This window comes from Emys orbicularis, chromosome 10 (genome assembly GCF_028017835.1).
Source record: "Emys orbicularis isolate rEmyOrb1 chromosome 10, rEmyOrb1.hap1, whole genome shotgun sequence".
NCBI classification, from domain to species: domain Eukaryota; kingdom Metazoa; phylum Chordata; order Testudines; family Emydidae; genus Emys; species Emys orbicularis.
In genome coordinates this window covers 90,346,826-90,372,885 of record NC_088692.1, presented here as the reverse complement: position 1 = coordinate 90,372,885, position 26,060 = coordinate 90,346,826, and the positions used below count along the sequence as shown (strand labels likewise).

General features: G+C 64.5%; 1 protein-coding gene across 2 annotated transcripts; it reads left to right on the top strand.

Moving 5' to 3' along the window:
* Positions 1 to 1,399: 1,399 nt before the first annotated feature.
* MAN2A2 (mannosidase alpha class 2A member 2) lies at positions 1,400 to 26,060 on the top strand. 2 transcript variants are annotated; one of them, XM_065412120.1, is made up of 23 exons: positions 1,400 to 1,531; positions 4,344 to 4,601; positions 5,153 to 5,297; positions 7,298 to 7,469; positions 8,103 to 8,230; positions 8,459 to 8,632; positions 9,392 to 9,578; positions 9,700 to 9,877; positions 14,122 to 14,324; positions 14,883 to 15,065; positions 15,210 to 15,324; positions 15,785 to 15,852; positions 17,952 to 18,117; positions 19,187 to 19,423; positions 19,497 to 19,613; positions 19,741 to 19,855; positions 20,001 to 20,134; positions 20,626 to 20,767; positions 21,529 to 21,662; positions 22,027 to 22,104; positions 22,518 to 22,712; positions 24,209 to 24,319; positions 25,905 to 26,060. In XM_065412120.1, exons 1-23 carry the CDS (start codon positions 1,400 to 1,402, stop codon positions 26,058 to 26,060), a joined length of 3,528 nt encoding a protein of 1,175 aa, XP_065268192.1. The 2 variants fall into 2 exon arrangements, with proteins under 2 accessions (XP_065268192.1, XP_065268193.1); XM_065412121.1 differs by lacking the exon at positions 22,027 to 22,104.

Below are 26,060 nucleotides of genomic sequence, written 5' to 3'. Positions count from 1 at the left end.
GAAGGAGACCCGGTGGTGGTGGAGCTAGGGGGAGGGGGCGGTAGTGCAGTGAGAGGAGGGAGAGGGGGTGTGTGACAGTGCAGTGGGGGAGGGGATCCAGTGCCCTTCGTTGCTGGGGAGCAGGTTCCTGTGCGGGCAGTGCCATGTGCCTGGCTGGGGGTTGTGCAGGGCAGGGTGTAATTAACGCTCTGCTCCCTGCCCAGCTCCTGGCACCATCCCAGGCTTCACAGACTAAAAATACCGTCGGCCCGGCTCCAGCGCAGGGGGGATTAGGGTAACCAGGCCACAGCTGTGCTCTGCCCGGCGTGGGGCAGGGGCTCCGGCACCCCCCTGCTGCAGCCTGATTGCACGCAGCCTGGGCTCCAGGGCAGGCAGGGCGGCATCGCCCGGCGGGCCAGGCTCCTGGCTGGGCCCCATAGGGCTCCCCCAGGCCCCTCTGCTGAGTCAGTGAGCAGCGCTGGCGCCGCGCGTCGCTGTGGGCCGGGCAGCACAGGGCACCGCTCACCCAGCCCACGCTGCAGAGCCTGGGGGGCTGGGTGTGGGGCGGCCCAGCCAGGTCTGCAGAGCCTGGGGGGGCTGGGTGTGGGGTGGTCCAGCCAGGACTGAGGAGCCTGGGGGGGGCTGGGTGTGGGGCGGCCCAGCCAGGTCTGCAGAGCCTGGGGGGGCTGGGTGTGGGGCGGCCCAGCCAGGTCTGCAGAGCCTGGGGGGGCTGGGTGTGGGGCGGTCCTGCCAGGACTGAGGAGCCTGGGGGGGGCTGGGTGTGGGGTGGCCCGGCCAGGTCTGCAGAGCCTGGGGGGGCTGGGTGTGGGGCGGCCCAGCCAGGGCTGCGGAGCCTGGGGGGTGGCGAGGTGCTGGGGGTGGGGCGGCCCAGCCAGGACTGGGGGCTGGGGCTGGGTGGCCCAGCCAGGGTGCAGGAGGCAGGTTGGGCTGGGCACGCTGGCCGGCTGTGTCCGAGCGCCATGCCTGGTGCGTGAGGGCGAGGCCCTGGGAGCCCTTCGCTGGCCGAGGGCGCCTGGGTGGGGTGGACACTCACCCCACCCCCCATTGCAGGAGGGCAGCCGCACCCAGGGGTCGTGCAAGGCAAGATGAAGCCCGGCTGCTCCTTCCTTCAACTCCTTCATCTTCCTCCCTGCGCTCAGACTCTGCCGTGGGCCCCCTGCCCCTGTGGGGCCTCGGCACCCTCCAGCCCTGCTGAGGGGCTGGCCCAGGTGGGGAGTGGGGCCCCGTCGGGGGGGGACTGGCCCAAGTGGGGGGCAAGAGGCCTGTCGGGGGGCTGGCGCAAGGGGGGGTTGGGGGTCCGTCTGGGGGCTGGCCGCAGTGGGGGGCAAGGGGCTTGGCATGGGGCCCTGACCTAGCTCTCTGGCTGACTCGGTGGCAGGTGGGTCCTCGCAGCCCCGGGATGAAGCTGAAGAAGCAGGTGACGGTGTGCGGAGCTGCCATCTTCTGCGTCGCCGTCTTCTCCCTCTACCTGATGCTGGACCGAGTGCAGCACGACCCTGCCCGGCACCAGAGCGGGGGCAACTTCCCACGGGTAAGTGGCCCTGGCCCCCAGGGGCTGGGGAGTGGGGCTGGGGCTCTCTGTCATCACCTCCCATGGTGCCTGCAGGGGAGTCCCCCCTTGCTCACCCGCTGCGTGTTGGCAGCTTGGGGAGGCTGAGTGCTGAGGGACCCGGGAATCTCAGCTCCCTGGGACCTAGACCCCTTGGGGAAGAAACGTCCCAGGGTTGTGCACCACGTGTGGGTCAAGTCTATTCCAGGGTTGCTCGCCCACCACTGACATGCAGCCACCTCTGGGGTGGGACGTGGCAGCAGCTGGACAGCGGCACAGTCTGTGGCAGGGGAGTGCTGATGGCTCCCTGTCTGGGTGGCACTGCAGGTAGGGTGACCAGATGTCCCGATTTTATAGGGACAGTCCTGATATTTGGGTCTTTTTCTTATACGGGCTCCTATTTCCCCCCACCCCCGTCCCAATTTTTCACACTTGCTGTCTGGTCACCCTACCTGCAGGGGGCTTTGGGAGGCTGACGCATTCGCCAGCTGCTGGGCTCTGGCTGCCTGCCCAGATTGACTGAACATGCTTTTTGTCTGGGATTGCACCTCTGCACCCAGCGCCCTTAGCGCTAGCCTGGGGGGTCGGGACCAGCCCTGACTGCCAGGGGAGAGCGCCCCCTGCTGAGTGCCCCACCCCACTCCCTGCAGCACAGCGCCCCTTAGCGCTGCCCTGGGACCAGCCCTGACTGCCAGGGGAGAGCGCCCCCTGCTGAGTGCCCCACCCCACTCCCTGCAGCCCAGCACCCCCCAGCACTGCCCTGGGACCAGCGCTGACTGCCAGGGGAGAGCGCCCCCTGCTGAGTGCCCCACCCTGCTCCCTGCAGCCCAGCGCCCCCCAGCGCCGCCCTGGGACCAGCCCTGACTGCCAGGGGAGAGCGCCCCCTGCTGAGTGCCCCACCCTGCTCCCTGCAGCCCAGCGCCCCCCAGCGCCGCCCTGGGACCAGCCCTGACTGCCCGGGGAGAGCGCCCCCTGCTGAGTGCTCCACCCCACTCCCTGCAGCCCAGCACCCCCTAGCGCCGCCCTGGGACCAGCCCTGACTGCCAGGGGAGAGCGCCCCCTGCTGAGTGCTCCACCCCACTCCCTGCAGCACAGCACCCCCCAGCGCCGCCCTGGGACCAGCCCTGACTGCCCGGGGAGAGCGCCCCCTGCTGAGTGCCCCACCCCACTCCCTGCAGCCCAGCACCCCCTAGCACCGCCCTGAGACCAGCCCTGACTGCCAGGGGAGAGCGCCCCCTGCTGAGTGCCCCACCCCACTCCCTGCAGCACAGCACCCCCCAGCGCTGCCCTGGGACCAGCCCTGACTGCCAGGGGAGAGCGCCCCCTGCTGAGTGCCCCACCCTGCTCCCTGCAGCCCAGCACCCCCCAGCGCTGCCCTGGGACCAGCCCTGACTGCCAGGGGAGAGCGCCCCCTGCTGAGTGCTCCACCCCACTCCCTGCAGCCCAGCACCCCCCAGCACTGCCCTGGGACCAGCGCTGTCTGCCAGGGGAGAGCGCCCCCTGCTGAGTGCCCCACCCCACTCCCTGCAGCCCAGCACCCCCGAGCGCCGCCCTGGGACCAGCCCTGACTGCCCGGGGAGAGCGCCCCCTGCTGAGTGCTCCACCCCACTCCCTGCAGCACAGTGCCCCCTAGCACCGCCCTGGGGCAATGGGGTCTTCGTTGATTGTGAGAGGAGAGCGCTCCCTACTGAGCCCTGACTCTGCTCCCTGCATGGCAGGCCCCCAGTGCTGACTGGGAGGAGGAGCCCCCCCCCGAGCCCCTGGCCCGCTCCCTGCAGAGTGCACTGCCAGGCCATCAGTCCAGCAGCTGTTACGCTGGTGGCCCCCCAGGCAGCCCTGCTGGGCCCTCGTGCTCACCACTCTCTGCTGGAAAATGGGGGGTCACTGAACCCAAACATTCTGCGGGAAAAGAGCGACTTGAGCGAATGTCCAGGGACCCCGTTAGTTCTGGGTTGCAGCTGCGTGAATCTGCATCCCCTGGAGCTGCTGCGGTGCCTCGTGGGCGATGAATGGGCAGCTTCCCCCGGCATTTCGGGGGCAGGGGGGTGCTGCTCTCAGCCCGTGTCTGTGACCTGCAGGGTGGGCTGGGGAGCGGCTGGGGGAGCGCTAGGCTGGGGGCCCCCTCGCCCCCCGGGGGCTGCTCTCAGCCCGTGTCTGTGACCTGCAGGGTGGGCTGGGGAGCCGCTGGGGGAGCGCTAGGCTGGGGGCCCCCTCGCCCCCCGGGGGCTGCTCTCAGCCCGTGTCTGTGACCTGCAGGGTGGGCCGGGGAGCGCTAGGCTGGGGGAGCGCTAGGCTGGGGGCCCCCTCGCCCCCCGGGGGCTGCTCTCAGCCCGTGTCTGTGACCTGCAGGGTGGGCCGGGGAGCAGCTGAGGGAGCGCTAGGCTGGGGGCCCCCTCGCCCCCCGGGGGCTGCTCTCAGCCCGTGTCTGTGACCTGCAGGCTGGGCTGGGGAGCGGCTGGGGGAGCGCTAGGCTGGGGGCCCCCTCGCCCCCCGGGGGCTGCTCTCAGCCCGTGTCTGTGACCTGCAGGGTGGGCCGGGGAGCGGCTGGGGGAGCGCTAGGCTGGGGGCCCCCTCGCCCCCCAGCGGCTGCTCTCAGCCCGTGTCTGTGACCTGCAGGGTGGGCTGGGGAGCGGCTGGGGGAGCGCTAGGCTGGGGGCCCCCTCGCCTCCCGGGGGCTGCTCTCAGCCCGTGTCTGTGACCTGCAGGGTGGGCTGGGGAGCGGCTGGGGGAGCGCTAGGCTGGGGGCCCCCTCGCCCCCCGGGGGCTGCTCTCAGCCCGTGTCTGTGACCTGCAGAGCCAGATCTCGGCGTTGCAGAACCGCATCGAGCAGCTGGAGCAGCTGCTGGAGGAGAACCACGAGATCATCAGCCACATCAAGGAGTCGGTGCTGGAGCTGACGGCCCACGCGGACGGGCAGCCGGTGCTGTTGCCCTACCACACACCCAATGGCTCCTGGGTGCTGCCCCCCGAGAGCCGGCCCAGCTTCTTCTCCATCTCCCCACAGGACTGCCAGTTTGCGCTGGGGAGCGGGGGCCAGAAGCCAGACCTGCAGGTGAGCGAGGGCCGGGGGCCTAGGTGGGAGGGGGAGCCGCCTGTGGGGGGCCGAGGGGCTGGGAGGTCGGAGGGAGAGCCGCCTGCGGGGGGCCGAGGGGCTGGGGGGTCAGAGGGGGAGCCGCCTGCGGGGGGCCGAGGGGCTGGGGGGTCGGAGGGGGAGCCGCCTGAGGGGGGCCAAGGGGCAGAGGTGTCAGAGGGGGAGCCGCCTGAGGGGGTCCGAGGGGCTGGGGGGTCCGAGGGGGAGCCTCCTGAGGGGGGCCGAGGGGCTGGGGTGTCGGAGGGGGCGCCGCCTGAGGGGGGCCGAGGGGCTGGGGGTTCGGAGGGGGAGCCGTCTGCAGGGGGCTGGGGGTTCGGAGGGGGAGTCGCCTGTGGGGGGTGAAGGGCAGGGAAATAGAGGGGGGTGAAGGGCAGGGGGGTCAGAGGGGACTGGGGCTGAGGCTGGTGTCCAGGGAGCCCCGGTGCCGGGGTCTGGGGCTGAGGCTGGCGGCCCGGTGGGACTGGCGGCCGCAGGCTAGTTGCTCCCACTGAGCATGGTCTCTGGGCTGGCAGATGCTGGCCGTGGCCTCGGTGCTGCCCTTTGATAACCAGGACGGTGGCGTGTGGAAGCAGGGCTTTGACATCACCTACGAGCCCCACGAGTGGGACACGGAGCCCCTGCAGGTGTTCGTGGTGCCACACTCCCATAATGACCCAGGTGAGTGGGCCCATGGAGCAGGCGGGGGCCTTGGAGCCTGGCCCTGGGCTTAATGCCCTAGGCTGAGCTGTGGGGATCCCCTGGCGAAGGGTCCCAGGCATGGCCACCAGGCCCCACGGAGGGAGGATCCCAGACACGGCCCTTTGGCTTCTCAGCAGTGTCCCTCTAATTTTTCCAACCCATGTGCAGAATGAATTTTGTTTTGTTCACCTATATGGAGGTGTTGTGTGACACATCACCTCCATATTGGTGCACATAACTAAATTCAAGTGCTGGGGTTGGGGCTGAGAGGTTCAGAGTGTGGGAGGGAGCTCAGGGCTGGGGCAGGTGGTTGGGGTGCAGGGTGGAGGGCTCCGGCTGGGAATGCGGGCTCTGGGGTGGGGCCTGGGATGATGGGTTTGGGATGCAGGAGGGGACTCAGGGCTGGGGCAGAGGGTTGGGTGTGTGGGGGGGTGAGGGCTCTGGATGGGGGTGGGGATGATGGGTTTGGGGTGCAGGAGGGGACTCAGGGCTGGGGCAGAGGGTTGGGGTGCAGGCTCTGGATGGCGGTGGGGATGAGGGGTTTGGGGTGCAGGGTCCCCCGGGGCTGCAATGGGGAGAGAGGACTCCCCTCAGCTCCCGCAGCAGCACCCGGGCTTGGTCCGTGAGAGGGGCTTCTCTACGCCACTGTGACGTTCCCCTGGTGTTATCCGGACCGGTGATCTGCTCGGTCACTCCAATCCTCCTCTCTGGGAGCCAGCCTCACCCTGCTCTGCTGTGAGAACCCCACTCCTGGGCTGGTCACACACAGCCTCTGGCGTGTAAGCTGCTCCCAGCATGTGAGTGAGCACTTCTGGCCAGCCGCTGCTTGGATTGTGCAATCGAATGACACTAGCCAATATCTCCGGTCCTAGACACAACCCTAGGAACCTCCGTCTTGCAGTGTCCAGTTATGCCCACTGGACACTGCAAGCTTATATGAGTTCATCAATTTAACAAAGAAATTGATAGGTACCAGGCTTGTTATCCCAAGGGGCGTCTCTGACATGCTTCAAACCAAACGCACTTCTTCAGGTAGAATAAACCAACACATTTATTAACTACAAAGATAGATTTTAAGAGATTACAAGTCAAAGCATAACAAGTCAGATTTGGTCAAATGAAATAAAAGCAAAGCACATTCTAAGCTGATCTTAACACTTTCAGAGCCCTTACAAACTTAGATGCTTCTCACCACAGGCTGGCTGGTTGCCCTTCAGCCAGGCTCTCCCCTTTGATCAGCACCTCAGTCGCTTGGTGGGGGTGTCTGTAGGTGTAGGTGGAAGAGAGAGCGAGCATGATAAACATCTCTCCCTTTTATCATGTCCTTTCTTCCCTCTTAGCTTTGCCCCCCCCCCCGAGTCAGGTGAGCATGACCTCATCACAGTCCCAAACTGACCAAGGGAAGGGGGGTGACTCACTCGAGAGTCCAACAGACCCTTTGTTGCTGCCTAGGCCAGTGTCCTTTGTTCCTGTGAGGCTGGTCTGGGTTTGTCCCATCCATGCCCTGATGAGGTGTGAACTGCCTCTCTGCTCCTGGAGAGTTTTGCCTGGGCTTGTTTTAAGCCATGAACACACATTTTTAGCCTCATAACTATATACAGGAAATTATAACGTATAACATCACTGTAACAACAATGCTCAGTGCACCATGAGCCTTCTGAAGACACCCGATATGACAAACTTTGCACTGGATCCCACACAATCATATTATAAGGATGAACATAGGGGTGCAGGGTGTTCCCCCAAGGTACAGAGCATCACAGGACCGACCAGGGAGAGGGGTGTCCCTCCCCCAGCCGCGGCAGGTCTGTGCCAGGCTGGGTTGGGGCTGGGGCTGAGGGAGAGGAATCGCTCCCTGCTGCAGCCTTGAGTGCCTGCGTGGCACTTAATAGGCTGCTGCGTGGCCATGCAGCTTAGAGGGAACGTAGCCCCCCAGGCAGGGCTCCGCACTCAGTCCCTGCCCTGTGCTTGTTGCGCAGGCTGGATCAAGACCTTTGAGAAGTACTACGCAGACCAGACGCAGCACATCCTGAACAGCATGGTGCTGAAGCTGCAGGAGGACCCGCGCCGCCGCTTCATCTGGTCCGAGATCTCCTTCTTCTCCAAGTGGTGGGACAACATCAGCACCCAGAAACGTGCTGCGGTGCGCAGGTATGGGGGGCCACAGCCTGCGCTGTGAGACGGGGGGGGGCACTGGCCGGGGGTGGGAGCGCAGGGTGGGGGCGCTGGCTGTGGGGCGGGGTGCTGGCCATGGGGGGGTGGGGCGCTGGCCGTAGGGTGGGGGCGCTGGCGCTGGCTGAGAGGCTGGCCGTGGGGCCGTGGGTGCTGGCTGTGGGGTGGGGGTGTTGGCCGTGGGGGGCGGGGCGCTGGCCGGGGGGTGGGAGCGCAGGGTGGGGGTGCTGCCTGTGGGGTGGGGGTGCTGGCCATGGGGGGGGGGCGCTGGCTGGGGGTGGGAGCGCAGGGTGGGGGCGCTGGCTGTGGGGCGGGGTGCTGGCTGTGGGGTGGGGGTGCTGGCCGTGGGGGGGGGGGGGCGCTGGCCGGGAGCGCAGGGTGGGGGCGCTGGCTGTGGGGCGGGGTGCTGGCCATGGGGGGGTGGGGCGCTGGCCGTAGGGTGGGGGCGCTGGCTGAGAGGCTGGCCGTGGGGCCGGGGGTGCTGGCTGTGGGGTGGGGGTGTTGGCCGGGGGGTGGGAGCGCTGGCCATGGGGGGTGGGGGCGCTGGCTGTGGGGTGGGGATGTTGGCCATGGGCCGTCTCTCTGCCCCTGACTCTCTGGTGCCCCCGGCAGGCTGGTTGGCAGTGGGCAGCTGGAGATGGTGACGGGCGGCTGGGTGATGCCCGACGAGGCCAATTCCCACTACTTCGCCATGATCGACCAGCTGATCGAGGGGCACCAGTGGCTGGAGAAGAACATCGGTGAGTGACGGGGGGGCGAGGGGTGCGGCGGTGCAGACCCGCCCTGCCCTTGTCTGCTCACGGCTGGGACCGTGGCCAGGGGGCTGTGGGGGCTGTGGGGCTGGGTGTGCTGCCCACGCCTGGGGCCGCGCCCTTACAGAGGGGGTGCCAGGCCCGCGCCACTCAGCCTCACTCGGTGCCTTCGGGGCGCAACCTGCCCTAATGAGTCTGTGGGGCGACTCCCTTCAGGTGTGACCCCGCGGTCCGGCTGGGCCGTCGACCCCTTTGGGCACAGCGCCACCATGCCCTACCTGCTGAGACGCGCCAACCTGACCAGCATGCTGATCCAGAGGGTGCACTACGCCATCAAGAAGCACTTCGCTGCCACCCACAGCCTGGAGTTCATGTGGAGACAGACCTGGGGTGAGGGCCCGGACCAGAGGTGGGGTGAGGGGTGCCTGGGGCTGGGAGTGGGGGTGGGGTGACGGCTGCTGCCCTCTTTCCTGGCGGCGCACTGATCCCTGCCCACATGCGGCCGCCTGACCGAGGAGCAGCCCCCTCCCGCCTGTCCCAGTTCCTGAGGGCCTCTGGGGGCCTCTGGCGCTAAGCCGAGCCTGCCCTTCCAGGCCCCCGCTGCTCCCGTCCCGTGTGCGGCTGGGTCCCAGCGTCCTTCGGGTGCGGCTGCCCTGTCCTGCCCCAGCCCGGGCTGCTGGAGCTGGAGTGCAGGCAAGCTGGGCTCCCCTTCCCTGGGCCGTGGCCCCGCTGCCGCCGTTCCTGCCTCCGGTGGCACTTGAAGCAGGGCTCCCCCTCCTGGCTCTTGGCTGGGCTGGGGGCTCTCTTCCCCTCCCCCAAACTCCCATGGGTGGGGCCTGGGGGACACAGCACGCTGGCTGCCCGCCTGCTCTGCCCTGACTCTCGCTAGCCAGCGCCTTAGTGGTCAGCGGGCAGCCCTGTGCCCCAGCAGCTGCTGCTCTGCCACAGCCTCTCCTCCCCTCCCCCTTGGCTGCTTCCCGTCCCGCTAACCTGGGGCCAGGCCCACCCCCGCCATGGGCGCTGCCTTCCCTAGGAGTGCCCTGGTGCTGCCCGGCTGGCACGGCTGCTGCCTGCTCAGCTGTGACAGCCACGCACAGGCAGACAGCGCCCGGGGTGGGCACACCGTCTCAGCTGACTGCTTCTCTGCAGACCCAGACTCCAGCACTGATATCTTCTGCCACATGATGCCCTTCTACAGCTACGACGTGCCCCACACCTGCGGCCCTGACCCCAAGATCTGCTGCCAGTTTGACTTCAAGCGCCTGCCTGGGGGCAGGATCAACTGTCCATGGAAGGTGCCGCCCAGAGCCATCACCGAGGCCAATGTGGCCGAACGGTGAGTGAGCTGCGCCCCGCCACTCGGCCCCAGAGGCTGAGCCTTCCTGGCTGGCTCCAGGGCGCGCTGCCTGCACCCGCTAGCCCTGCCCCCTGAGGCCTCTCGCCTTGTTCTGCCGCAGGGCACACCTCTTGCTGGACCAGTACCGCAAGAAGTCCAAGCTGTTCCGCACCAAGGTGCTGCTGGTGCCTCTGGGAGACGACTTCCGCTACGACAAGCCCCAGGAGTGGGACGCCCAGTTCCTCAACTACCAGCGCCTCTTCGACTTCCTCAACGCCCACCCCAGCCTGCACGTGCAGGTACTGCACCGGACTCCCAAAGGGGCTGCAGCTGGGACGTGCTGGGGGGGCCAGGAGAGCCCCACCCACTCCCTGGGGGATGTCAGGGGCATGAGGGGAGAGCCCCGCCATCTGGGGGATTCCGGGGGTGTGCAGGTGGAGCCCCACCCCCTGGAGGATACCGGGGGGTGCAGGGAGTTATATTAGTCTTGATGGAATATATGGGCCTGTCACGGAGTCCCCGGGCGATGCTCTGGAACTGCTCCCCACAAAGCCAGTCAGGACTTTGGGGAGCCTCCTCTCCCTTGGAGCAGACTGTCTTCAGGGCAAGAAGCTCACACGGCTTCACCTTCCTGGGTCTGACCTTGGAGCATTCAGCATATGCCCCTCTGTGCAAGTCTGCCCAGGCGGGGTCCTGGGGAAGCCAGAGGGTCCTGCACCCCCACTTCGCAGTCAGACATGACTCTCAGCCAGCCAGTAAAACAGAGGTTTATTAGATAACAGGAACACGGTCTAAAACAGCCGGGTCCATTCTGGGGCCCAGCGAGCCAGACACCCCCGTCTGCCCTCAGTTCCTGTCCCCAGCCAGCTCCAAACTGAAACCCCCTCCAGCCCCTCCTTTCTGGCCTTTGTCTCTTTCCCGGGCCAGGAGGTCACCTGATCTCTTTGTTCACCTTTAGCTATTCCCTTGCAGGAGGGAAGGGCCCCAGCCATTTGTTGCCAGGATACAGAGTGTCGGCCATTTATGCACACTGGTGACTAAGAAATGCATAGGAGAAACTGAGGCACCCACACAGTAGTCAGAGGAAACAAGAACAGTCCCACTTTGTCACAGGGCCCAAAGAGTCACAGGTGCTAACACGACCCTGTCACTGTCCCATGAAACAGGGTAAAAGGAGGCCTGGGGTTTGGCCTAGGGAGCCCTCTGCCCGCTCAGTGCCAGGCACGCACCCCACTGAATGGCCTGGCCCCTTCTACCAAAGGTGCAGGAAGAAGGAAAACCCGTCAAAGCATTTGCGATGGGAAGTGTTCCCTGGAGCAGCGTCCCTAGTGCCCAGTGCTGGCGCTGCGTGGCTTCAGAATCAGAATATCTGGATTGGAAGGGACCTCAGGAGGTCATCTAGTCCAACCCCCTGCTCAAAGCAGGACCAACCCCAACTAAATCATCCCAGCCAGGGCTTTGTCAAGCCTGACCTTAAAAACCTCTAAGGAAGGAGATTCCACCACCTCCCTAGATAACCCATTCCAGTGCTTCACCACCCTCCTAGTGAAAAAGTTTTTCCTAATATCCAACCTAAACCTCCCCCACTACAAATTGAGACCATTGCTCCTTGTTCTGTCATCTGGTACCACTGAGAACAGTCTAGATCCATCCTCTTTGGAACCCCCTTTCAGGTAGTTGAAAGCAGCTATCAAATCCCCCCTCATTCTTCTCTTCTGCAGACTAAACAATCCCAGTTCCCTCAGCCTCTCCTCATAAGTCATGTGCTCCAGCCCCCTAATCATTTTTGTTGCCCTCCACTGGACTCTTTCCAATTTTTCCACATCCTTCTAGTAGTGTGGAGCCCAAAACTGGACCCCGTACTCCAGATGAGGCCTCACCAATGTAGAATAGAGGGGAATGATCATGTCCCTCGATCTGCTGGCAATGCCCCACTTATACAGCCCAAAATGCCATTAGCCTTCTTCGCAACAAGGACACACTGTTGATTCATATCCCGCTTCTCGTCCACTGCAATCTCTATGTCCTTTTCTGCAGAACTGCTGCCTTGCCACTCGGTCCCTAGTCTGTAGCAGTGCATGGGATTCTTCCGTCCTAAGTGCAGGACTCTGCACTTGTCCTTGTTGAACCTCATCAGATTTCTTTTGGCCCAATCCTCTATTTTGTCTAGGTCCCTCTGTATCCTGTCCCTACCCTCCAGCGTATCTACCACTCCTCCCAGTTTAGTGTCATCTGCAAACTTGCTGAGGGTGCAGTCCACGCCATCCTCCAGATCATTAATGAAGATATTGAACAAAACCATTCCCAGGACCGACCCTTGGGACACTCCGCTTGATACCGGCTGCCAACTAGACATGGAGCCGTTGATCACTATCCGTTGAGCCCGACGATCTAGCCAGCTTTCTATCTACCTTATAGTCCATTCATCCAGCCCATACTTCTTTCACTTGCTGGCGAGAATACTGTGGGAGACTGTATCAAAAGCTTTGCTAAAGTCAAGGAATAACACATCCACTGCTTTCCCCTCGTCCACAGACCCAGTTATCTCCTCATAAAAGGCAATTAGGTTAGTCAGGCATGACTTGCCCTTGGTGAATCCATGCTGACTGTTCCTGATCACTTTCCTCTCCTCTAAGTGCTTCAGAATTGATTCCTTGAGGACCTGCTCCATGATTTTTCCAGGGACTGAGGTGAGGCTGACTGGCCTGTAGTTCCCCAGATCCTCCTCCTTCCCTTTTTTAAAGATGGGCACTACATTAGCCTTTTTCCAGTCATCCGGGACCTCCCCCGATCGCCATGAGTTTTCAAAAATAATGGCTAATGGCTCTGCAATCTCATCCGCCAACTCCTTTAGCACCCTCGGATGCAGCGCATCCGGCCCCATGGACTTGTGCTCGTCCAGCTTTTCTAAATAGTCCCAAACCACTTCTTTCTCCACAGACGGCTGGTCACCTCCTCCCCATACTGTGCTGCCCAGTGCAGCAGTCTGGGAGCTGACCTTGTTTGTGAAGAGAGAGGCAAAAAAAGCATTGAGTACATTAGCTTTTTCCACATCCTCTGTCACTAGGTTGCCTCCCCCATTCAGTAAGGGGCCCACACTTTCCTTGACCTTCAGAAGCCAAGCCCCGTGTCTGACAGCCGCCAGTGCTCTCCAGGCTGTCCGGGGCCCCTCCGGGAGTGGGCCTTGGCTGAGCTGGGCTGGAGCGGTGGCTGTGCTATAGTTTTCCGGGCCCGTTTCCTAGAAGGCCAAACCAGCCAAACAGCCGGGGAGAGGAAAGTCCAGCCCAGCCCAGAAACGGAGCCTCTGGCTCCAGCGCCAGCTCACTCATGCAGTCTCCCTGCTGGAGAAACAGGCCCAGCACGCAGCCATGCCGAGACCTGGCAAACGCGTCCCAGCGTTGAGCTGGCAGGCCATGTCTCCGGCTGCTCCCAGGCTCACGGCAGGGCGGCAGGACACACAGCTTGGCCGGCAAAGCCAGACCCGTTTGAGGGGCAGGAAGAGAAGGAATATGGTGGGGAAGGAGAAGGGCACACGGGAGGGGTGACAAAGTCTGCCATGCCAGGCAGTGGTTGGCATGGAGCTGGAGCTGGTGGGCGTGGCCTTGTCTTGGCCTGGCCCGGTCAGGACATCTCCCAGGCTCAGGGTGATGGAAGCCAAATGACGGCACAGCACGTCTTGGGGGCCGGACGGTGAAGCTCGCCCTGCCCCTCCTTTCAATCAGCAGTTCCCTCCGGTAGCCAGCCCTCCCTCTTCTCTGGGACCAAGGGGTGGGGGTGCAAGGCCCGGCCTCCCCTCTTGTCCACTGGCGGGGCCTCATTGCCACACCCTGGCTCTGGTTCCCTGCGTCTCCTGCTGACTAGGCCTGGGCTTCTGGCGGGAGGCCGGTTGGGTTGCACTAGCGCAGGCTGGCTGCCGGCCGGCTCCCTCCTCCCCAGCACAGCGTGACTGCAGGTTACGGGGACCCCGGAGCAGCCTCTAGCCACTTCCCACAGCTAGTCTCACAAGTGAGTCCGTTTGTAGGCGCAGTTTGGGGTTGGTCCTGCTTTGAGCAGCGGGTGGGACTCGATGACCTCCTGAGGTCCCTTCCAACCCTGATCTTCTATGAGTCTATGATTTATTACAACAAGCCCCGCCCATGCCTGTGGGATTCCAGGAGGTGTATGCTGAGCCCCGCCCACCCCCTGTGGGATGGGGGGGACATGGGGGACCCCCACACACAGTGTAGCTGGCAGAACTCCGGCCTTGCCAGTGTACCTGCTTTCCAGGTGCTCTGTTGGTTTGTTACTGTCCTGGGGCCTCGGCTGGCTGCAGTCATAAGAACGGCCCCGTATCCATCCAGCCCCGTGTCCTGTCTGCGGACAGTGGCCGGTGCCAGGTGCTTCAGGGGAATGAACAGAACAGGGCAGTTATCGAGTGATCCATCCCCTGTCGCCCATTCCCAGCTCCTGGCCGTCCCGGAGTGGGGGGGTTCCACCCACCCTCTCCTTGGCGCCGGGGGCCCACCTGGCTCATGGGCGGCCCGGGGCCACGCTCTCCCTGCAGGCGCAGTTCGGGACCCTCTCCGATTACTTTGACGCTCTCTCCAAGAGGACCGGGATCGTCCCTGGGATGAAGCCGCCCGGCTTCCCCGTGCTGAGCGGGGACTTCTTCTCCTATGCGGACCGGGAGGACCACTACTGGACGGGCTACTATACCTCCCGGCCCTTCTACAAGAGCCTGGACCGCGTGCTGGAGGCCCATCTCCGGTGAGGGTGTGGGGCTGGAGCTGGGAACGGCTGGGAGTGGGGGGCTGGGCTGGAAGGAGCTGAGTGCAGTCAGTGATAGGTTTGGGGGTGGGGCAGATGGGGGCAGGGGCTTGGTGGGCCGGGACTCAGGGCACACAGCCAGGGGGATTTCAGGGGAGGGGAGATTCAGGGCACAAGGCGGATTCAGTGGGCCAGGATTCGGGGGCAGGGCGAGGGGGAATTTGGGCACAGGGCGAGGTGGGATTCGGGGACAGGGCGAGGGGAGATTCAGGGCGCGGGGATATTCGGGGGCAGGACGAGGGGTTTCGGGGGCAGGACGAGGGTGGATGGGGGGCAGGGCGAGGGGATTCAGGGATGGGGTGAGAGGGATGCGGGGGCAGGGCGAGGGGATATTTGGGGGCAGGGCGAGGGGATTCGGGGGCGGGGTGAGAGGGATGCAGGGGCAGGGCAAGGGGGGTTGTGGAGGTGGAGTGGGGGGATTTGGGCACAGGGTTCGGGCGCAGGGCGAGGGATGTGCGTGGGGAGGAGCTGTGGCTCATGGGTCTGTGTCCGGCCCAGGGGCGCAGAGATCCTGTACAGCCTGGCGCTGAGTCACGCCCGGCACGCTGGCATGGACAGCAGATACCCGCTCTCGGATTACGCCCTGCTGACCGAGGCCCGGCGTGCCCTGGGGCTCTTCCAGCACCACGACGCCATCACAGGCACCGCCAAAGAGGCCGTCGTGGTGGATTACGGTGTGAGGTACGGCCCTGAGCCTCGGGAATGGCTGGGGGAGCCGGGTGGGTGAACCCTACCGGGGGATCCCTGTGGGGGAGAGGCCGTGGGGGAGCGGTGACACTGATTCTCTCTCTGCCTTTCCCTCGCGGCTCCGGCCCGGCTGCCCAGGCTGCTCCACTCCCTGGTGAACCTGAAACGCGTCATCAGCAACGCCGCGCACTACCTGGTGCTGGGCGACAAGGAGGCCTATCGCTTCGACCCCGCAGGGCCCTTCCTTGGCACGGTGAGCCCGGCCCTGACCCTGGCCCTGACCTTGGCCTCACTGCCCTGACCCCAGCCTGGGCCCGCTACCCTGACCCCAGCCCCGCTGCCCTGACCCTGATCCCGGCCCCAGCCCCCCTGCCCTGACCCCGGCCCAGCCCCGCTGCCCTGACCCCAGCCTGGCCCCACTGCCCTGACTTCAGCCCCAGTCACATCCTTGACCCTAATCTCCCTGCTTTGATCCAGACTCCAGTCCTAACCCCAGCCCTCGGCACCTACTGCCCTGCCCCTGCCTGCGTTCGGGGGGTGACCCCCACCATCAGGGCGCTCCCCAGGAGCGGCTCTCTGCTGCCCCTTTGCACAGTGGGGGCCTGCCCCACTCCCTATCTCTGCCTTTCTGCCTAGAGCGGTCCTTGGGCTGGCGGGGGCTGGGGGTGCTCTCCTGGGAGCATTACGGTGCTGACTCAGCTCCTCTCTGCTAGGACGACATGCGCCTCAACCAGGACTCGCTGCCTGAGAAAACCGTCATCAAGTTGGACACATCGCCCAGGTAGGAGCTGCCCGGCCCCTGCCCAGGGTGTGCACACCCTGCTCCGGGCTGGGGCAGGGCCTGGCTGGAGGGTCTGCCCAGGGCCTGGACACCCCCGCTGCGGGCTGGGGCAGGGCCTGGCTGGAGGGACTGCCCAGGGCCTGGACACCCCCGCTCCGGGCTGGGGCAGGGCCTGGCTGGAGGGACGGGTCCCTCCCTGTGTTCACTCTGTCCTGGGGGCCGCCGGCGGCCAGGCCTGCCCCTGTGGCTGAGCGCTCTATTCACTCTAGCCTGCCACTGTTGGGGTCCTTTGGGGGCTGGAGGCTGTCAGAGGGTTGTCGAGTGCTAGGGGCTGGAGGGGCCATCGGGGGTGGGGGGCTGTCAGGGGCCAAAGGTTGTGGGGGCCATCAGGTCGGAGTCTGTCGGGGGCCAGCGGAGTTTGAGGACCATCAGGGGCTGGGGGCCGTTGGGGGCTGGGGGCTGTAATAATGCAGCTTCTTTGGTGGAACACTTCCGAGAGTATCAGTTCAGGACAAATTGCTCAGAGCAGGGCAGTCACAGCCCAAGGCTGGGGTTCCTTTACCATTAAGGCACCGAACCAGCCAAACAGAGAGGATTTTGGTCTCACCCCACTGGCGAACCATAAGTCATACAAGCAATTCCCTTAGACACTCCAGTTTCCCATGTCACCACCAGTGCTACTCGTTATGGGGACAAATGGTTATGAAAACCAATACCCCAGTTAAAGAAAAAAAGGTTCTCCTGATCCCAAAGGACCAAGCCCCAGACCCAGGTCAATATACAAATCAGATCTTACCCACAAATCACGCTGTTACCAATCCTTTAGAATCTAAAATCTAAAAGTTTATTCATAAAAGGAAAAAATATAGATGAGAGCTAGAATTGGTTAAACGAATCAATTCCATACAGTGATGGCAAAGTTCTTGGTTCAGGCTTGTAGCAGTGATAGAATAAACTGCAGGTTCAAATCAAGTCTCTGGAACATCCCCAGCTGGGATGAGTCATTCAGTCCTTTGTTCAGAGCTTCAGTTTGTAGCAAGGTTCCTCCAGAGGTCAGAAGCAGGATTGAAGACAAAATGGAGGGGTTTCCAGGGCCTTTTATATTCTCTGCCCTGTGGAAGGACACCCCTTTGTTCTTACTGGGGAACATCACAGCAGCAAGATGGAGTTCGGAGTCACACGGGCAAGTCACATGTTCATGCATCAAATATCAGAGGGGTAGCCGTGTTAGTCTGGATCTGTAAAAAGCAACAGAGGGTCCTGTGGCACCTTATAGACTAACAGATGTATTGGAGCATAAGCTTGACGAAGTGGGTATTCACCCACAAAAGTGTCTGTTAGTCTATAAGGTGCCACAGGACTCTTTGATGTTCATGCATGACTCAGTTTGCAGGCCAACGCCATTGTTTACATGTTAGTTTGAACTTTCCCAGGAAAGCTCAGATGTGGATTGGCGTCTCCCAAAATCCATTGTCAGTTAAGTGTTTCTTGACTGGGCACTTAATCTGCAAATTCCTTTCTCAAGAAGCTGACCAAATGCTTCACTGAGGCTACTTAGACTCAAAACACATTGAGATACAAGTACAGAGCCAATATTCATAACTTCAACTACAAAATGATACACACATACAGACAGCATAATCATAACCAGCAAACCATAACCTTGTCTTAGACACCTCATTTGACCCCCTTTATACAAGATTTGGTGCCACTACAGGACCTCGGTTGCAACAATGATCTATATGGTCACAGTTCATGTCAATAACATCACAGGGGCCATCGGGGATAGGGGGCTTGGGGTGGTTGGGGGCGATCGGGGGCTGGGCGCCATCAGGGGCTGGGGTCCGTGGGGGGCTGGGGGCTGTCGAGGATCAGGGGCTGGGGGCCGTTGGGGGCTGGGGCTGTCGGGGATGAGGGGCTGGGGGCCGTGGGGGGCTGGGGGCTGTGGGGGATCATGGGCTGGGGTCCGTGGGGGGCTGGGGGCTGTCGGGGATCAGGGACTAGGGTCCGTGGGGGGGCTGTCGGGGATCAGGGGCTGGGAGCTGTGGAGGGCTGTGGGGGATCATGACATCATGTGGCTGAGCGCTGTCCCCATGCAGGTTCGTGGTGCTGTTTAACCCGCTGGAGCAGGAGCGGCTCAGTGTCGTCTCACTGCTGGTGAGCTCCCCGCGTGTCCGTGTGCTCTCCGAGGAGGGGCAGCCCCTGGCCGTCCAGCTCAGCGCCCAGTGGAGCTCAGCCACGGATATGGTGCCCGATGTCTACCAGGTACAGGAGGGGGCTGTGGCCTCACCCCACCTCATTGGGGACGCCCTGAGCCGGGCAAAACCTACCAGGCACACAGCGCCCTTGGCAGCAGTCCCCACCCCCCAGCGTGCACACCTCACTCTGTACACCCCCAGCTCCCTCATCCACCCCCCATAGCCCCCCTCAGCAGCCCCACAGGCCTCTCCTCCACCCCCTGGCACACACAGCCCTGCCCACCCTGGCTTGGGCAGGGTCCCCTCCACGCCCGGTGCGGATGCTGAGCTCTCCCTGGCTGTGCCCTGGGCCCGCTGCTCTGGATGAAATCAGACTGGACTCCAGTGCCGTGTGTCTCCCCTCAGGGCACACAGTCACTAGGGCAAACCTCCTTGGCTTCAGCGCCTCCTGGGTCTGACCTCAGAGCATTCAGCACCTGCTTCATGCTGTGAGCTCCCCACAGTGAGTCCACCTGGGGAACCCTTACATGGCCCCAAAGGGACCCTGCACCCCAACTCCGCACTCAGCAGTGACTCTCAGCCAGCACAGAAAACAGAAGGTTTATTAGTCGTGGGGAACACAGTGTAGAACAGATCCTGTTAGCACAGAAATTAGAAACATTCAGCAAAGTCCATCATGGGGTGGGGGGATCCCAAGCCCAGAACCCTGGGCTCTCCCCTCTTCAGTCTCCCAGCTGCAGGCGGACCAGCTTCCAGCAGCCCAGCCTAGCCCCTCCTCTGGCCTTTGTCTCTTTCTGGGGCAAACAGGTCACCTGGTCTCCGCCTCTCGCTTTGTTCTCCAACACCTCTGGCTGATTCTTGCCGAGGATGGGCTCTGGCAGGGCCACAGAGTGTCAGGCATTGTCTGTGCCCAGGTAGTCTGCAAGGATCACACACCCTGTCCCACCACCTAGGCATTTCAGTGACATGTGGGGGAATTAAGCCACACACACACACAGTATCAGACAGAACATTACGAACATTCCCACTTCGTCATACCCGCTCCCCCAGCTGAGGGCTGTTTCCATGGCTCAGGGCTGAGCCTGGGCAGGGCTTGGGGGCAGGGGTCCCACTCACATCTCCCCTCTGATTGGCAGGTGTCCATCATGACCCGGCTGCCAGCACTGGGCCTCAGCGTCCTGCAGTTGTACAAGTCGTTCGACAGCCACACCACGCTGACGTCGTCTGTGCGCCTCCACCTGCACGGGCGTGACCTGCCCGTGCGCCCGCGCGAGGTCTTCCCCGTGCGCGTCGTCCCCGCCACCTCCGACGACTTCTGCCTGGACAACCAGCACATGCAGGCCTGTTTCTCGGGCCTCACCGGCCTGCTGCAGGTGAGCAGGGGGGCGGGTGGGGGGCAGCATAGCGTGTCTGGTGCCCACGCGCTCACTGCCTGCTTCCTTGCAGAGCGTCCGGCGGGCTGGGGAGGAGCACAGGCTGAGCAGCGAGTTCCTCATCTATGGCACCAGGAGCGCCAAGGACAAGAGTGGGGCCTACCTCTTCCTGCCAGACGGCGACGCCAAGGTACAGGGCACAAGGAGGGGCCCAGAGACCTAGGAGCAGCTGGGCACTGAGGCCTTGGGAGGGCTGGTGGGACCTAGGGGATGGGGCAGAGGGTTCCAGGCTGTTACTGCCCTTGTTCCCTTCACAGCCCTACGCCCCCAAGGAGCCGCCCGTGGTGCGGGTGACCGAGGGACCCTTCTTCTCGGAGGTGGCCAGCTACTACCAGCATGTGCAGCAGGTGGTGCGGCTCTACAACGTGCCAGGTGAGGGGCGCGCAGGGTGGGCTGTGCCGTGCCGCAGGAGCTGGGGGCGCTGGGCAGGGGCTCTGGTTGGCCTGCAGAGCGCTGGGGTCCCTGGCATTCCAGCTGGCAGGGGCGGGCGAGGTGATCTCAGCCGTCTGCTTTGCAGGGGTGGAGGGCCTGTCCCTGGATGTGTCCTGCCTGGTGGACATCCGCGACCACGTCAACAAGGAGATGGCCCTGCGCCTCAGCACCAGCATCGCCAGCGAGGACACCTTCTTCACCGATCTCAACGGCTTCCAGGTGCCCGGCAGCCCTGGGCAGCGCCCTCCCCCACCTCCTGGGCTCTCCCAGCCCTGCCCCCCGGGGCAGTGTCCTTCCCCACCTCCTGGGCATCTCCCCTGCCCAGTCCCTGGGTCAGCACCCTCGCTGCCTGCTGAGCCTCTCCTCTGCCCGGTTCCTGGGGCAGCGCCCTCCCTCACCTCCTGGGCATCTCCCCTGACAGGGCAGAGCCAGTACCCTGCCCCCGGGCTCTCCCAGCTCTGCCCCCCAGGGCAGCGCCCTCCCCCACCTCCTGGGTCTCTCCCCGCCCTGCACCCCAGGGCAGCGTCCTCCCCCACCTCCTGGGTCTCTCCCCGCCCTGCACCCCCAGGGAGCGCGCTCACCTGCCTCCTGGGCCTCTCCCTGCCCGGGGCCAGGCTTGCCGGGAACCCCCGGTGGGGCACAGGGCATTGGTGGAGCTCGGAGCGGTGCTGAGCCCGGTGCTGCACCCCCTGATCTCTCCTCTCCTCCAGATCCAGCCTCGCAGGTTCCTGAAGAAGCTGCCTCTGCAGGCCAACTTCTACCCCATGCCAGCCATGGCCTACATCCAGGACAAGGAGAGCCGCCTGACCCTGCACACGGCCCAGGCCCTGGGGGTGGCCAGCCTGCACAGCGGTGAGTAGGGCTGCTGGGCCCCTGGGGAGGGGCAGTGCCCTAGAACCATCTGCACCTGGCTGCAGCGTCTCCTTGAGCTCCACGCTCACCACCGCTCCCAGTCTAAGCAAGGCCAGGCTGGTCGCAGCTGAACAGGGAATGCCAGTGCTGCAGGGAGTGGGGCAGGGGTGCTCTCCCCAGCAGTCAGGGTTGGTCCCAGGCGGCGCTAGGGGGCGCTGTGCTGCAGGGAGTGGGGTGGGGCACTCAGCAGGGGGCGCTCTCCCCAGCAGTCAGGGCTGGTCCCAGGGCGGCGCTGGGGGGCGCTGTGCTGCAGGGAGTGGGGTGGGGCACTCAGCAGGGGGTGCTCTCCCCGGGCAGTCAGGGCTGGTCCCAGGGTGGCGCTGGGGGGTGCTCGGCTGCAGGGAGCGGGGTGGGGCACTCAGCAGGGGGCGCTCTCCCCAGCAGGCAGTGCTGGCCCATTGCCCCAAGGCGGCGCTAGGGGCCTGTTGTGCAGAGCTTTGCCTTTCTGATAACTCGAGGCTCTGACTCTCCCAGGCGAGGGAAGCCCCTGCGCTCTGCAGTGTCTCAGGGGAAGCATTGCCCTAGCACTCTGGGAGAGAAATGTCCCCTCTTCCCTTTGCTGCCCCAGCCTGTGTCCAGAGTCTCTCCCTGCCCCAGCCCTGCAGCGGGGCCCAGTCGGGGCCCCTCTCCATGGGAGGAAGGGTTAAGGGCCCAGGTGTGTTCAGGGCCTGCTGGACCCTTCCCCTCCCTGCACCCCACAGGCCAGCTGGAGGTGATCCTCGACCGGCGCCTCATGCAGGATGACAACCGCGGCCTCGGCCAGGGGCTGAAGGACAACAAGCGAACCTGCAACCGCTTCCGCCTCCTGCTGGAGCGCCGCACCACGGCCAACAAGGTGAGGGGGGCCCTGCCAGCGGGAGGCCACGCCATTCTGCTCCCCGCTGCCTGGGCTGCCCAGGCGCTCCAGCCCCCTTGTGGCACGGGGCGCTGGGGGTGAGCCCAGGGGCAGACGTTGAGTGGTGAGCCCGGTGCTGTGCAGCTGTGAACCAGTTGCGCCGTCCCACCCCAGCGGTGGTCGCACTGCAGTGGAGGCGGCAGGTGCTGTGCTGCTCGGGGGAGGGGGCTGAGTCTCGGCCAGGCGCCGAGCTTCCCCGAATGCTGCGCGGGGCTGGCTCTGCGCTGGCACTTTGCCACACAGCTCTTACAACCGTCGCTGTTCTCGTCCCATCTCCCCTGCTCCCACCCATGTCACCCCCCAGAGCTCCGGCTTCTTTTCCAAACTGGCTTCCGTGTTCCTAGCCTGGCCCTTTTCCGGCCCCCGGACGGGCAGCGGAGAGGTACCTGCCGGCTGCCGCGCTGTCTGGTGACTGTAGCTGGGGCCGCGGTCAGTGTGTAGCCCAGCCGGGAGCCTGAGCCGTAGATGGCGGTAGATTAGGCCTGTGTGCTGTGCATGGGATGGAGTACTGGCCCGAGGGGCGGGCTGGCTGCGGTGGAGTGGGGGCCCTGAACGGCTCAGTCCTGGCCTCCCCCCAAAGCAGGGAGGGGAAGGGTCCCACCTCATCAGATCAGATGGGACCTGCTGTCTGGGTCTCCTGCATCGGGGTGTTGGGGGGAGCCCCATGTGGATCCCTGCTGGGGAATTCCCTCGCCCTCTTGGTGGGTCTGACCAGCCCAACAGGCGGGGGTACCTACCAGCAGCAGGGCGGGGCTGCCCCAGACCCCTCAACTCGGTTGGTTGCTCTTGTTGCAGGTGCAGGACAGTCGTCCAATCAGCTTCCCCTCTCTGCTGAGTCACATGACCTCCATGCACCTGAACGCCGAGGTGCTGGCGATGCCCGTTGCTCAGGAGAAGCCAGCGCCCCCGGCCCTAAGGTCCTTCCGGCCCCTCTCAGCCACCGTCCCCTGTGACTTCCACATCCTCAACCTTCGAACGCTGCAGGCGGAGGTAAGAGCCCCAGTAAGAGCCCCGGCCCCATGGGAACGAGCCCAGCACCCCGACAGCTCCCACCACCGCCATGCGTGGGCGGGTCAGACTGTCCGTTCCCATCATCGCGGCAGGCTCAGGCCTGGGATCAGGCTCTCTGCCCAGCTGTACCCGTTGTCATGGAGTCCCCAGGCGATGCTCTGGAACTGCTCCCCACAAAGCCAGTCAGGACTTTGGGGAGCCTTCTCTCCCTCGGAGCAGACTGTTTTCAGGGCAAGAAGCTCACACGGCTTCACCTCCTGGGTCTCTCCTGGGAGCATTCAGCATATGCCCCTCCGTGCGCTTCCCACAGCGAGTCCGCCCAGGCGGGGTCCTGGGGAAGCCAGAGGGTCCTGCACCCCCACTTCGCAGTCAGACATGACTCTTAGCCAGCCAGTAAAACAGAGGTTTATTAGATGACAGGAACACGGTCTAAAACAGAGCTTGTAGGTCCAGCGAACGGGACCCCTCGGCCGGGTCCATTCTGACCCAGCGAACTAGACACCCCCGTCTGCCCTCACTCCTAGTCCCCAGCCAGCTCCAAAGTGAAACCCCCTCCAGCCCCTCCTTCTCTGGGCTTTGTCTCTTTCCCGGGCCAGGAGGTCACCTGATCTCTTTGTTCACCTTTAGCTATTTCCTTGCAGGGGGGAAGGGCCCTGGCCATTTGTTGCCAGGGAGACAGAGTGTCAGTGATTTATGCACACTGGCCTTTATCCCACCCCCTAGAGACTTAAGAAATGCATAGGGGAAACTGAGGCACCCACACAGTATTCAGAGGAAACATTAAGAACAGTCCCACTTCGTCACACCCATCCCTTTGGCTGACGAGTAATTAACACCTCATTTCATGGGAGGTAAATGAATCATGAGGCTGAAAACGGGATGTTTGTGCTAAAGAAGGGAAGGCTAAAAAGACAGAATGTCTGAGCCAGCTGCGGTAAGAGGGAGAACACCCAGGGGACCAGTTCCAAACAAGTAACAATGGACGCTAAGCGAGGGAAGTAGGGGTGAGGTAAAGAGTCCGTGGGCGAGCCTGCTGCACCGGGCTTGGTTCCTGTGGCGTACTCAGGCCAAGCCATTGCAGTGGGACGCAAAGGGACAGGTGCTGGGGCACTTTGAGCTCTCGTACCCAGCATCCATCCCCCACGTTTGAGTCTCATCATCTCAGCCGAGTTCTGCCGGGTGCCAGATAAAGGCTCCGAGTGACGCAGGCTGGAGCCGAGGGGAGAGGTCTCGGAGGGAATCCCAGTGTTAGCGGTGCTGTGACCTGAATCCGGGTGTCGGGAGCGGGTCCTGTCTCGTTGCTCAGCCGCGTAGCTGGGCCCAGCAGCTCAGCAATGGCAGAGCGGTGCAGATCCGAATGGGTCTCCAGGACACTGAGCTGCGGGTTAGATCGAAGCACAAACATCCTGGTTTCAGCCCCATGATCCATGTACCTTCCTGCGGCCGCCACACGCGTCTCTGCTTCCCCGTCCCAGGACGACTCGCTGCCCTCGGCGGAGATGGCGCTGATCTTGCACCGCAAGGGCTTCGACTGTGGCCTGGAGGCCAAACACCTGGGCTTCAACTGCACCACCAGCCAGGGCAAGGTGGGTCTGGGACACGGCCAGTGACACCCCCCTCCCCCCCCCCGCCAGGGCAAGGTGGGTCTGGGACACGGCCAGTGACACCTCCTCCCCCCCCCGCCAGGGCAAGGTGGGTCTGGGACACGGCCAGTGACACCCCCCTCCCCCCCCCGCCAGGGCAAGGTGGGTCTGGGACACGGCCAGTGACACCTCCTCCCCCCCCCGCCAGGGCAAGGTGGGTCTGGGACACGGCCAGTGACACCTCCTCCCCCCCCCGCCAGGGCAAGGTGGGTCTGGGACACGGCCAGTGACACCCCCCCCCCCCCCCCCCGCCAGGGCAAGGTGGGTCTGGGACACGGCCAGTGACACACCCCCCTCCCCCGCCAGGGCAAGGTGGGTCTGGGACACGGCCAGTGACACCTCCTCCCCCCCCCGCCAGGGCAAGGTGGGTCTGGGACACGGCCAGTGACACACCCCCCCCCCCCCCCGCCAGGGCAAGGTGGGTCTGGGACACGGCCAGTGACACCTCCTCCCCCCCCCCGCCAGGGCAAGGTGGGTCTGGGACACGGCCAGTGACACCCCCCTCCCCCCCCCGCCAGGGCAAGGTGGGTCTGGGACACGGCCAGTGACACCTCCTCCCCCCCCGCCAGGGCAAGGTGGGTCTGGGACACGGCAAGTGACACCACCACCACCCCCCGCCAGGGCAAGGTGGGTCTGGGACACGGCCAGTGACACCCCCCCCCCCCCCCCCCGCCAGGGCAAGGTGGGTCTGGGACACGGCCAGTGACACACACCCCTCCCCCGCCAGGGCAAGGTGGGTCTGGGACACGGCCAGTGACACCTCCTCCCCCCCCCGCCAGGGCAAGGTGGGTCTGGGACACGGCCAGTGACACCCCCCCCCCCCCCCCGCCAGGGCAAGGTGGGTCTGGGACACGGCCAGTGACACCTCCTCCCCCCCCCCGCCAGGGCAAGGTGGGTCTGGGACACGGCCAGTGACACCCCCCTCCCCCCCCCGCCAGGGCAAGGTGGGTCTGGGACACGGCCAGTGACACCTCCTCCCCCCCCGCCAGGGCAAGGTGGGTCTGGGACACGGCAAGTGACACCACCACCACCCCCCGCCAGGGCAAGGTGGGTCTGGGACACGGTCAGTGACACCTCCTCCCCCCCCCGCCAGGGCAAGGTGGGTCTGGGACACGGCAAGTGACCCCCCCCTCCCCCCGCGCGCCAGGGCAAGGTGGGTCTGGGACACGGCCAGTGACACCCCCCTCCCCCGCCGGGGCAAGGTGGGTCTGGGACACGGCCGGTGCCCTCTCCCCCCAGCCCCCGCTGCAGCCCTGCAGCTGACCCACCCTCACGCTGGTGCTGCGGATCAGGCCTGGGCAGGCCGGGGGGGAAGGTTGTGGTGGCGAGGGGGCGCCTGCCAGAGGGAGCAGCGTGCTTTGAGGCTAGGCTAGGCTGTGTTCCTGGGGCACCGGCTCTCCGCCACATCCTGGCCCCCGTCTCGCAGCCCCCACAAGGGGAGGCTGCCTTTCGGCGCTGGCTCCATGCCCACTGCCTGGGCACAGCCTGAGGCGCCAGCCCCTCACCCCACGCCCCCTCCTCTCTGCAGTTCTCCCTTGGGAGCCTGTTCCACGGCTTGGAGCTGGGGTCCCTGCAGCCCACCTCGCTGACACTGATGTACCCGCTGGGCGCGGCCTCCCCCAACAGCACTGTGATCCACATGGACCCCATGGAGATCGCCACCTTCCGCATCCACTTTGGGTAG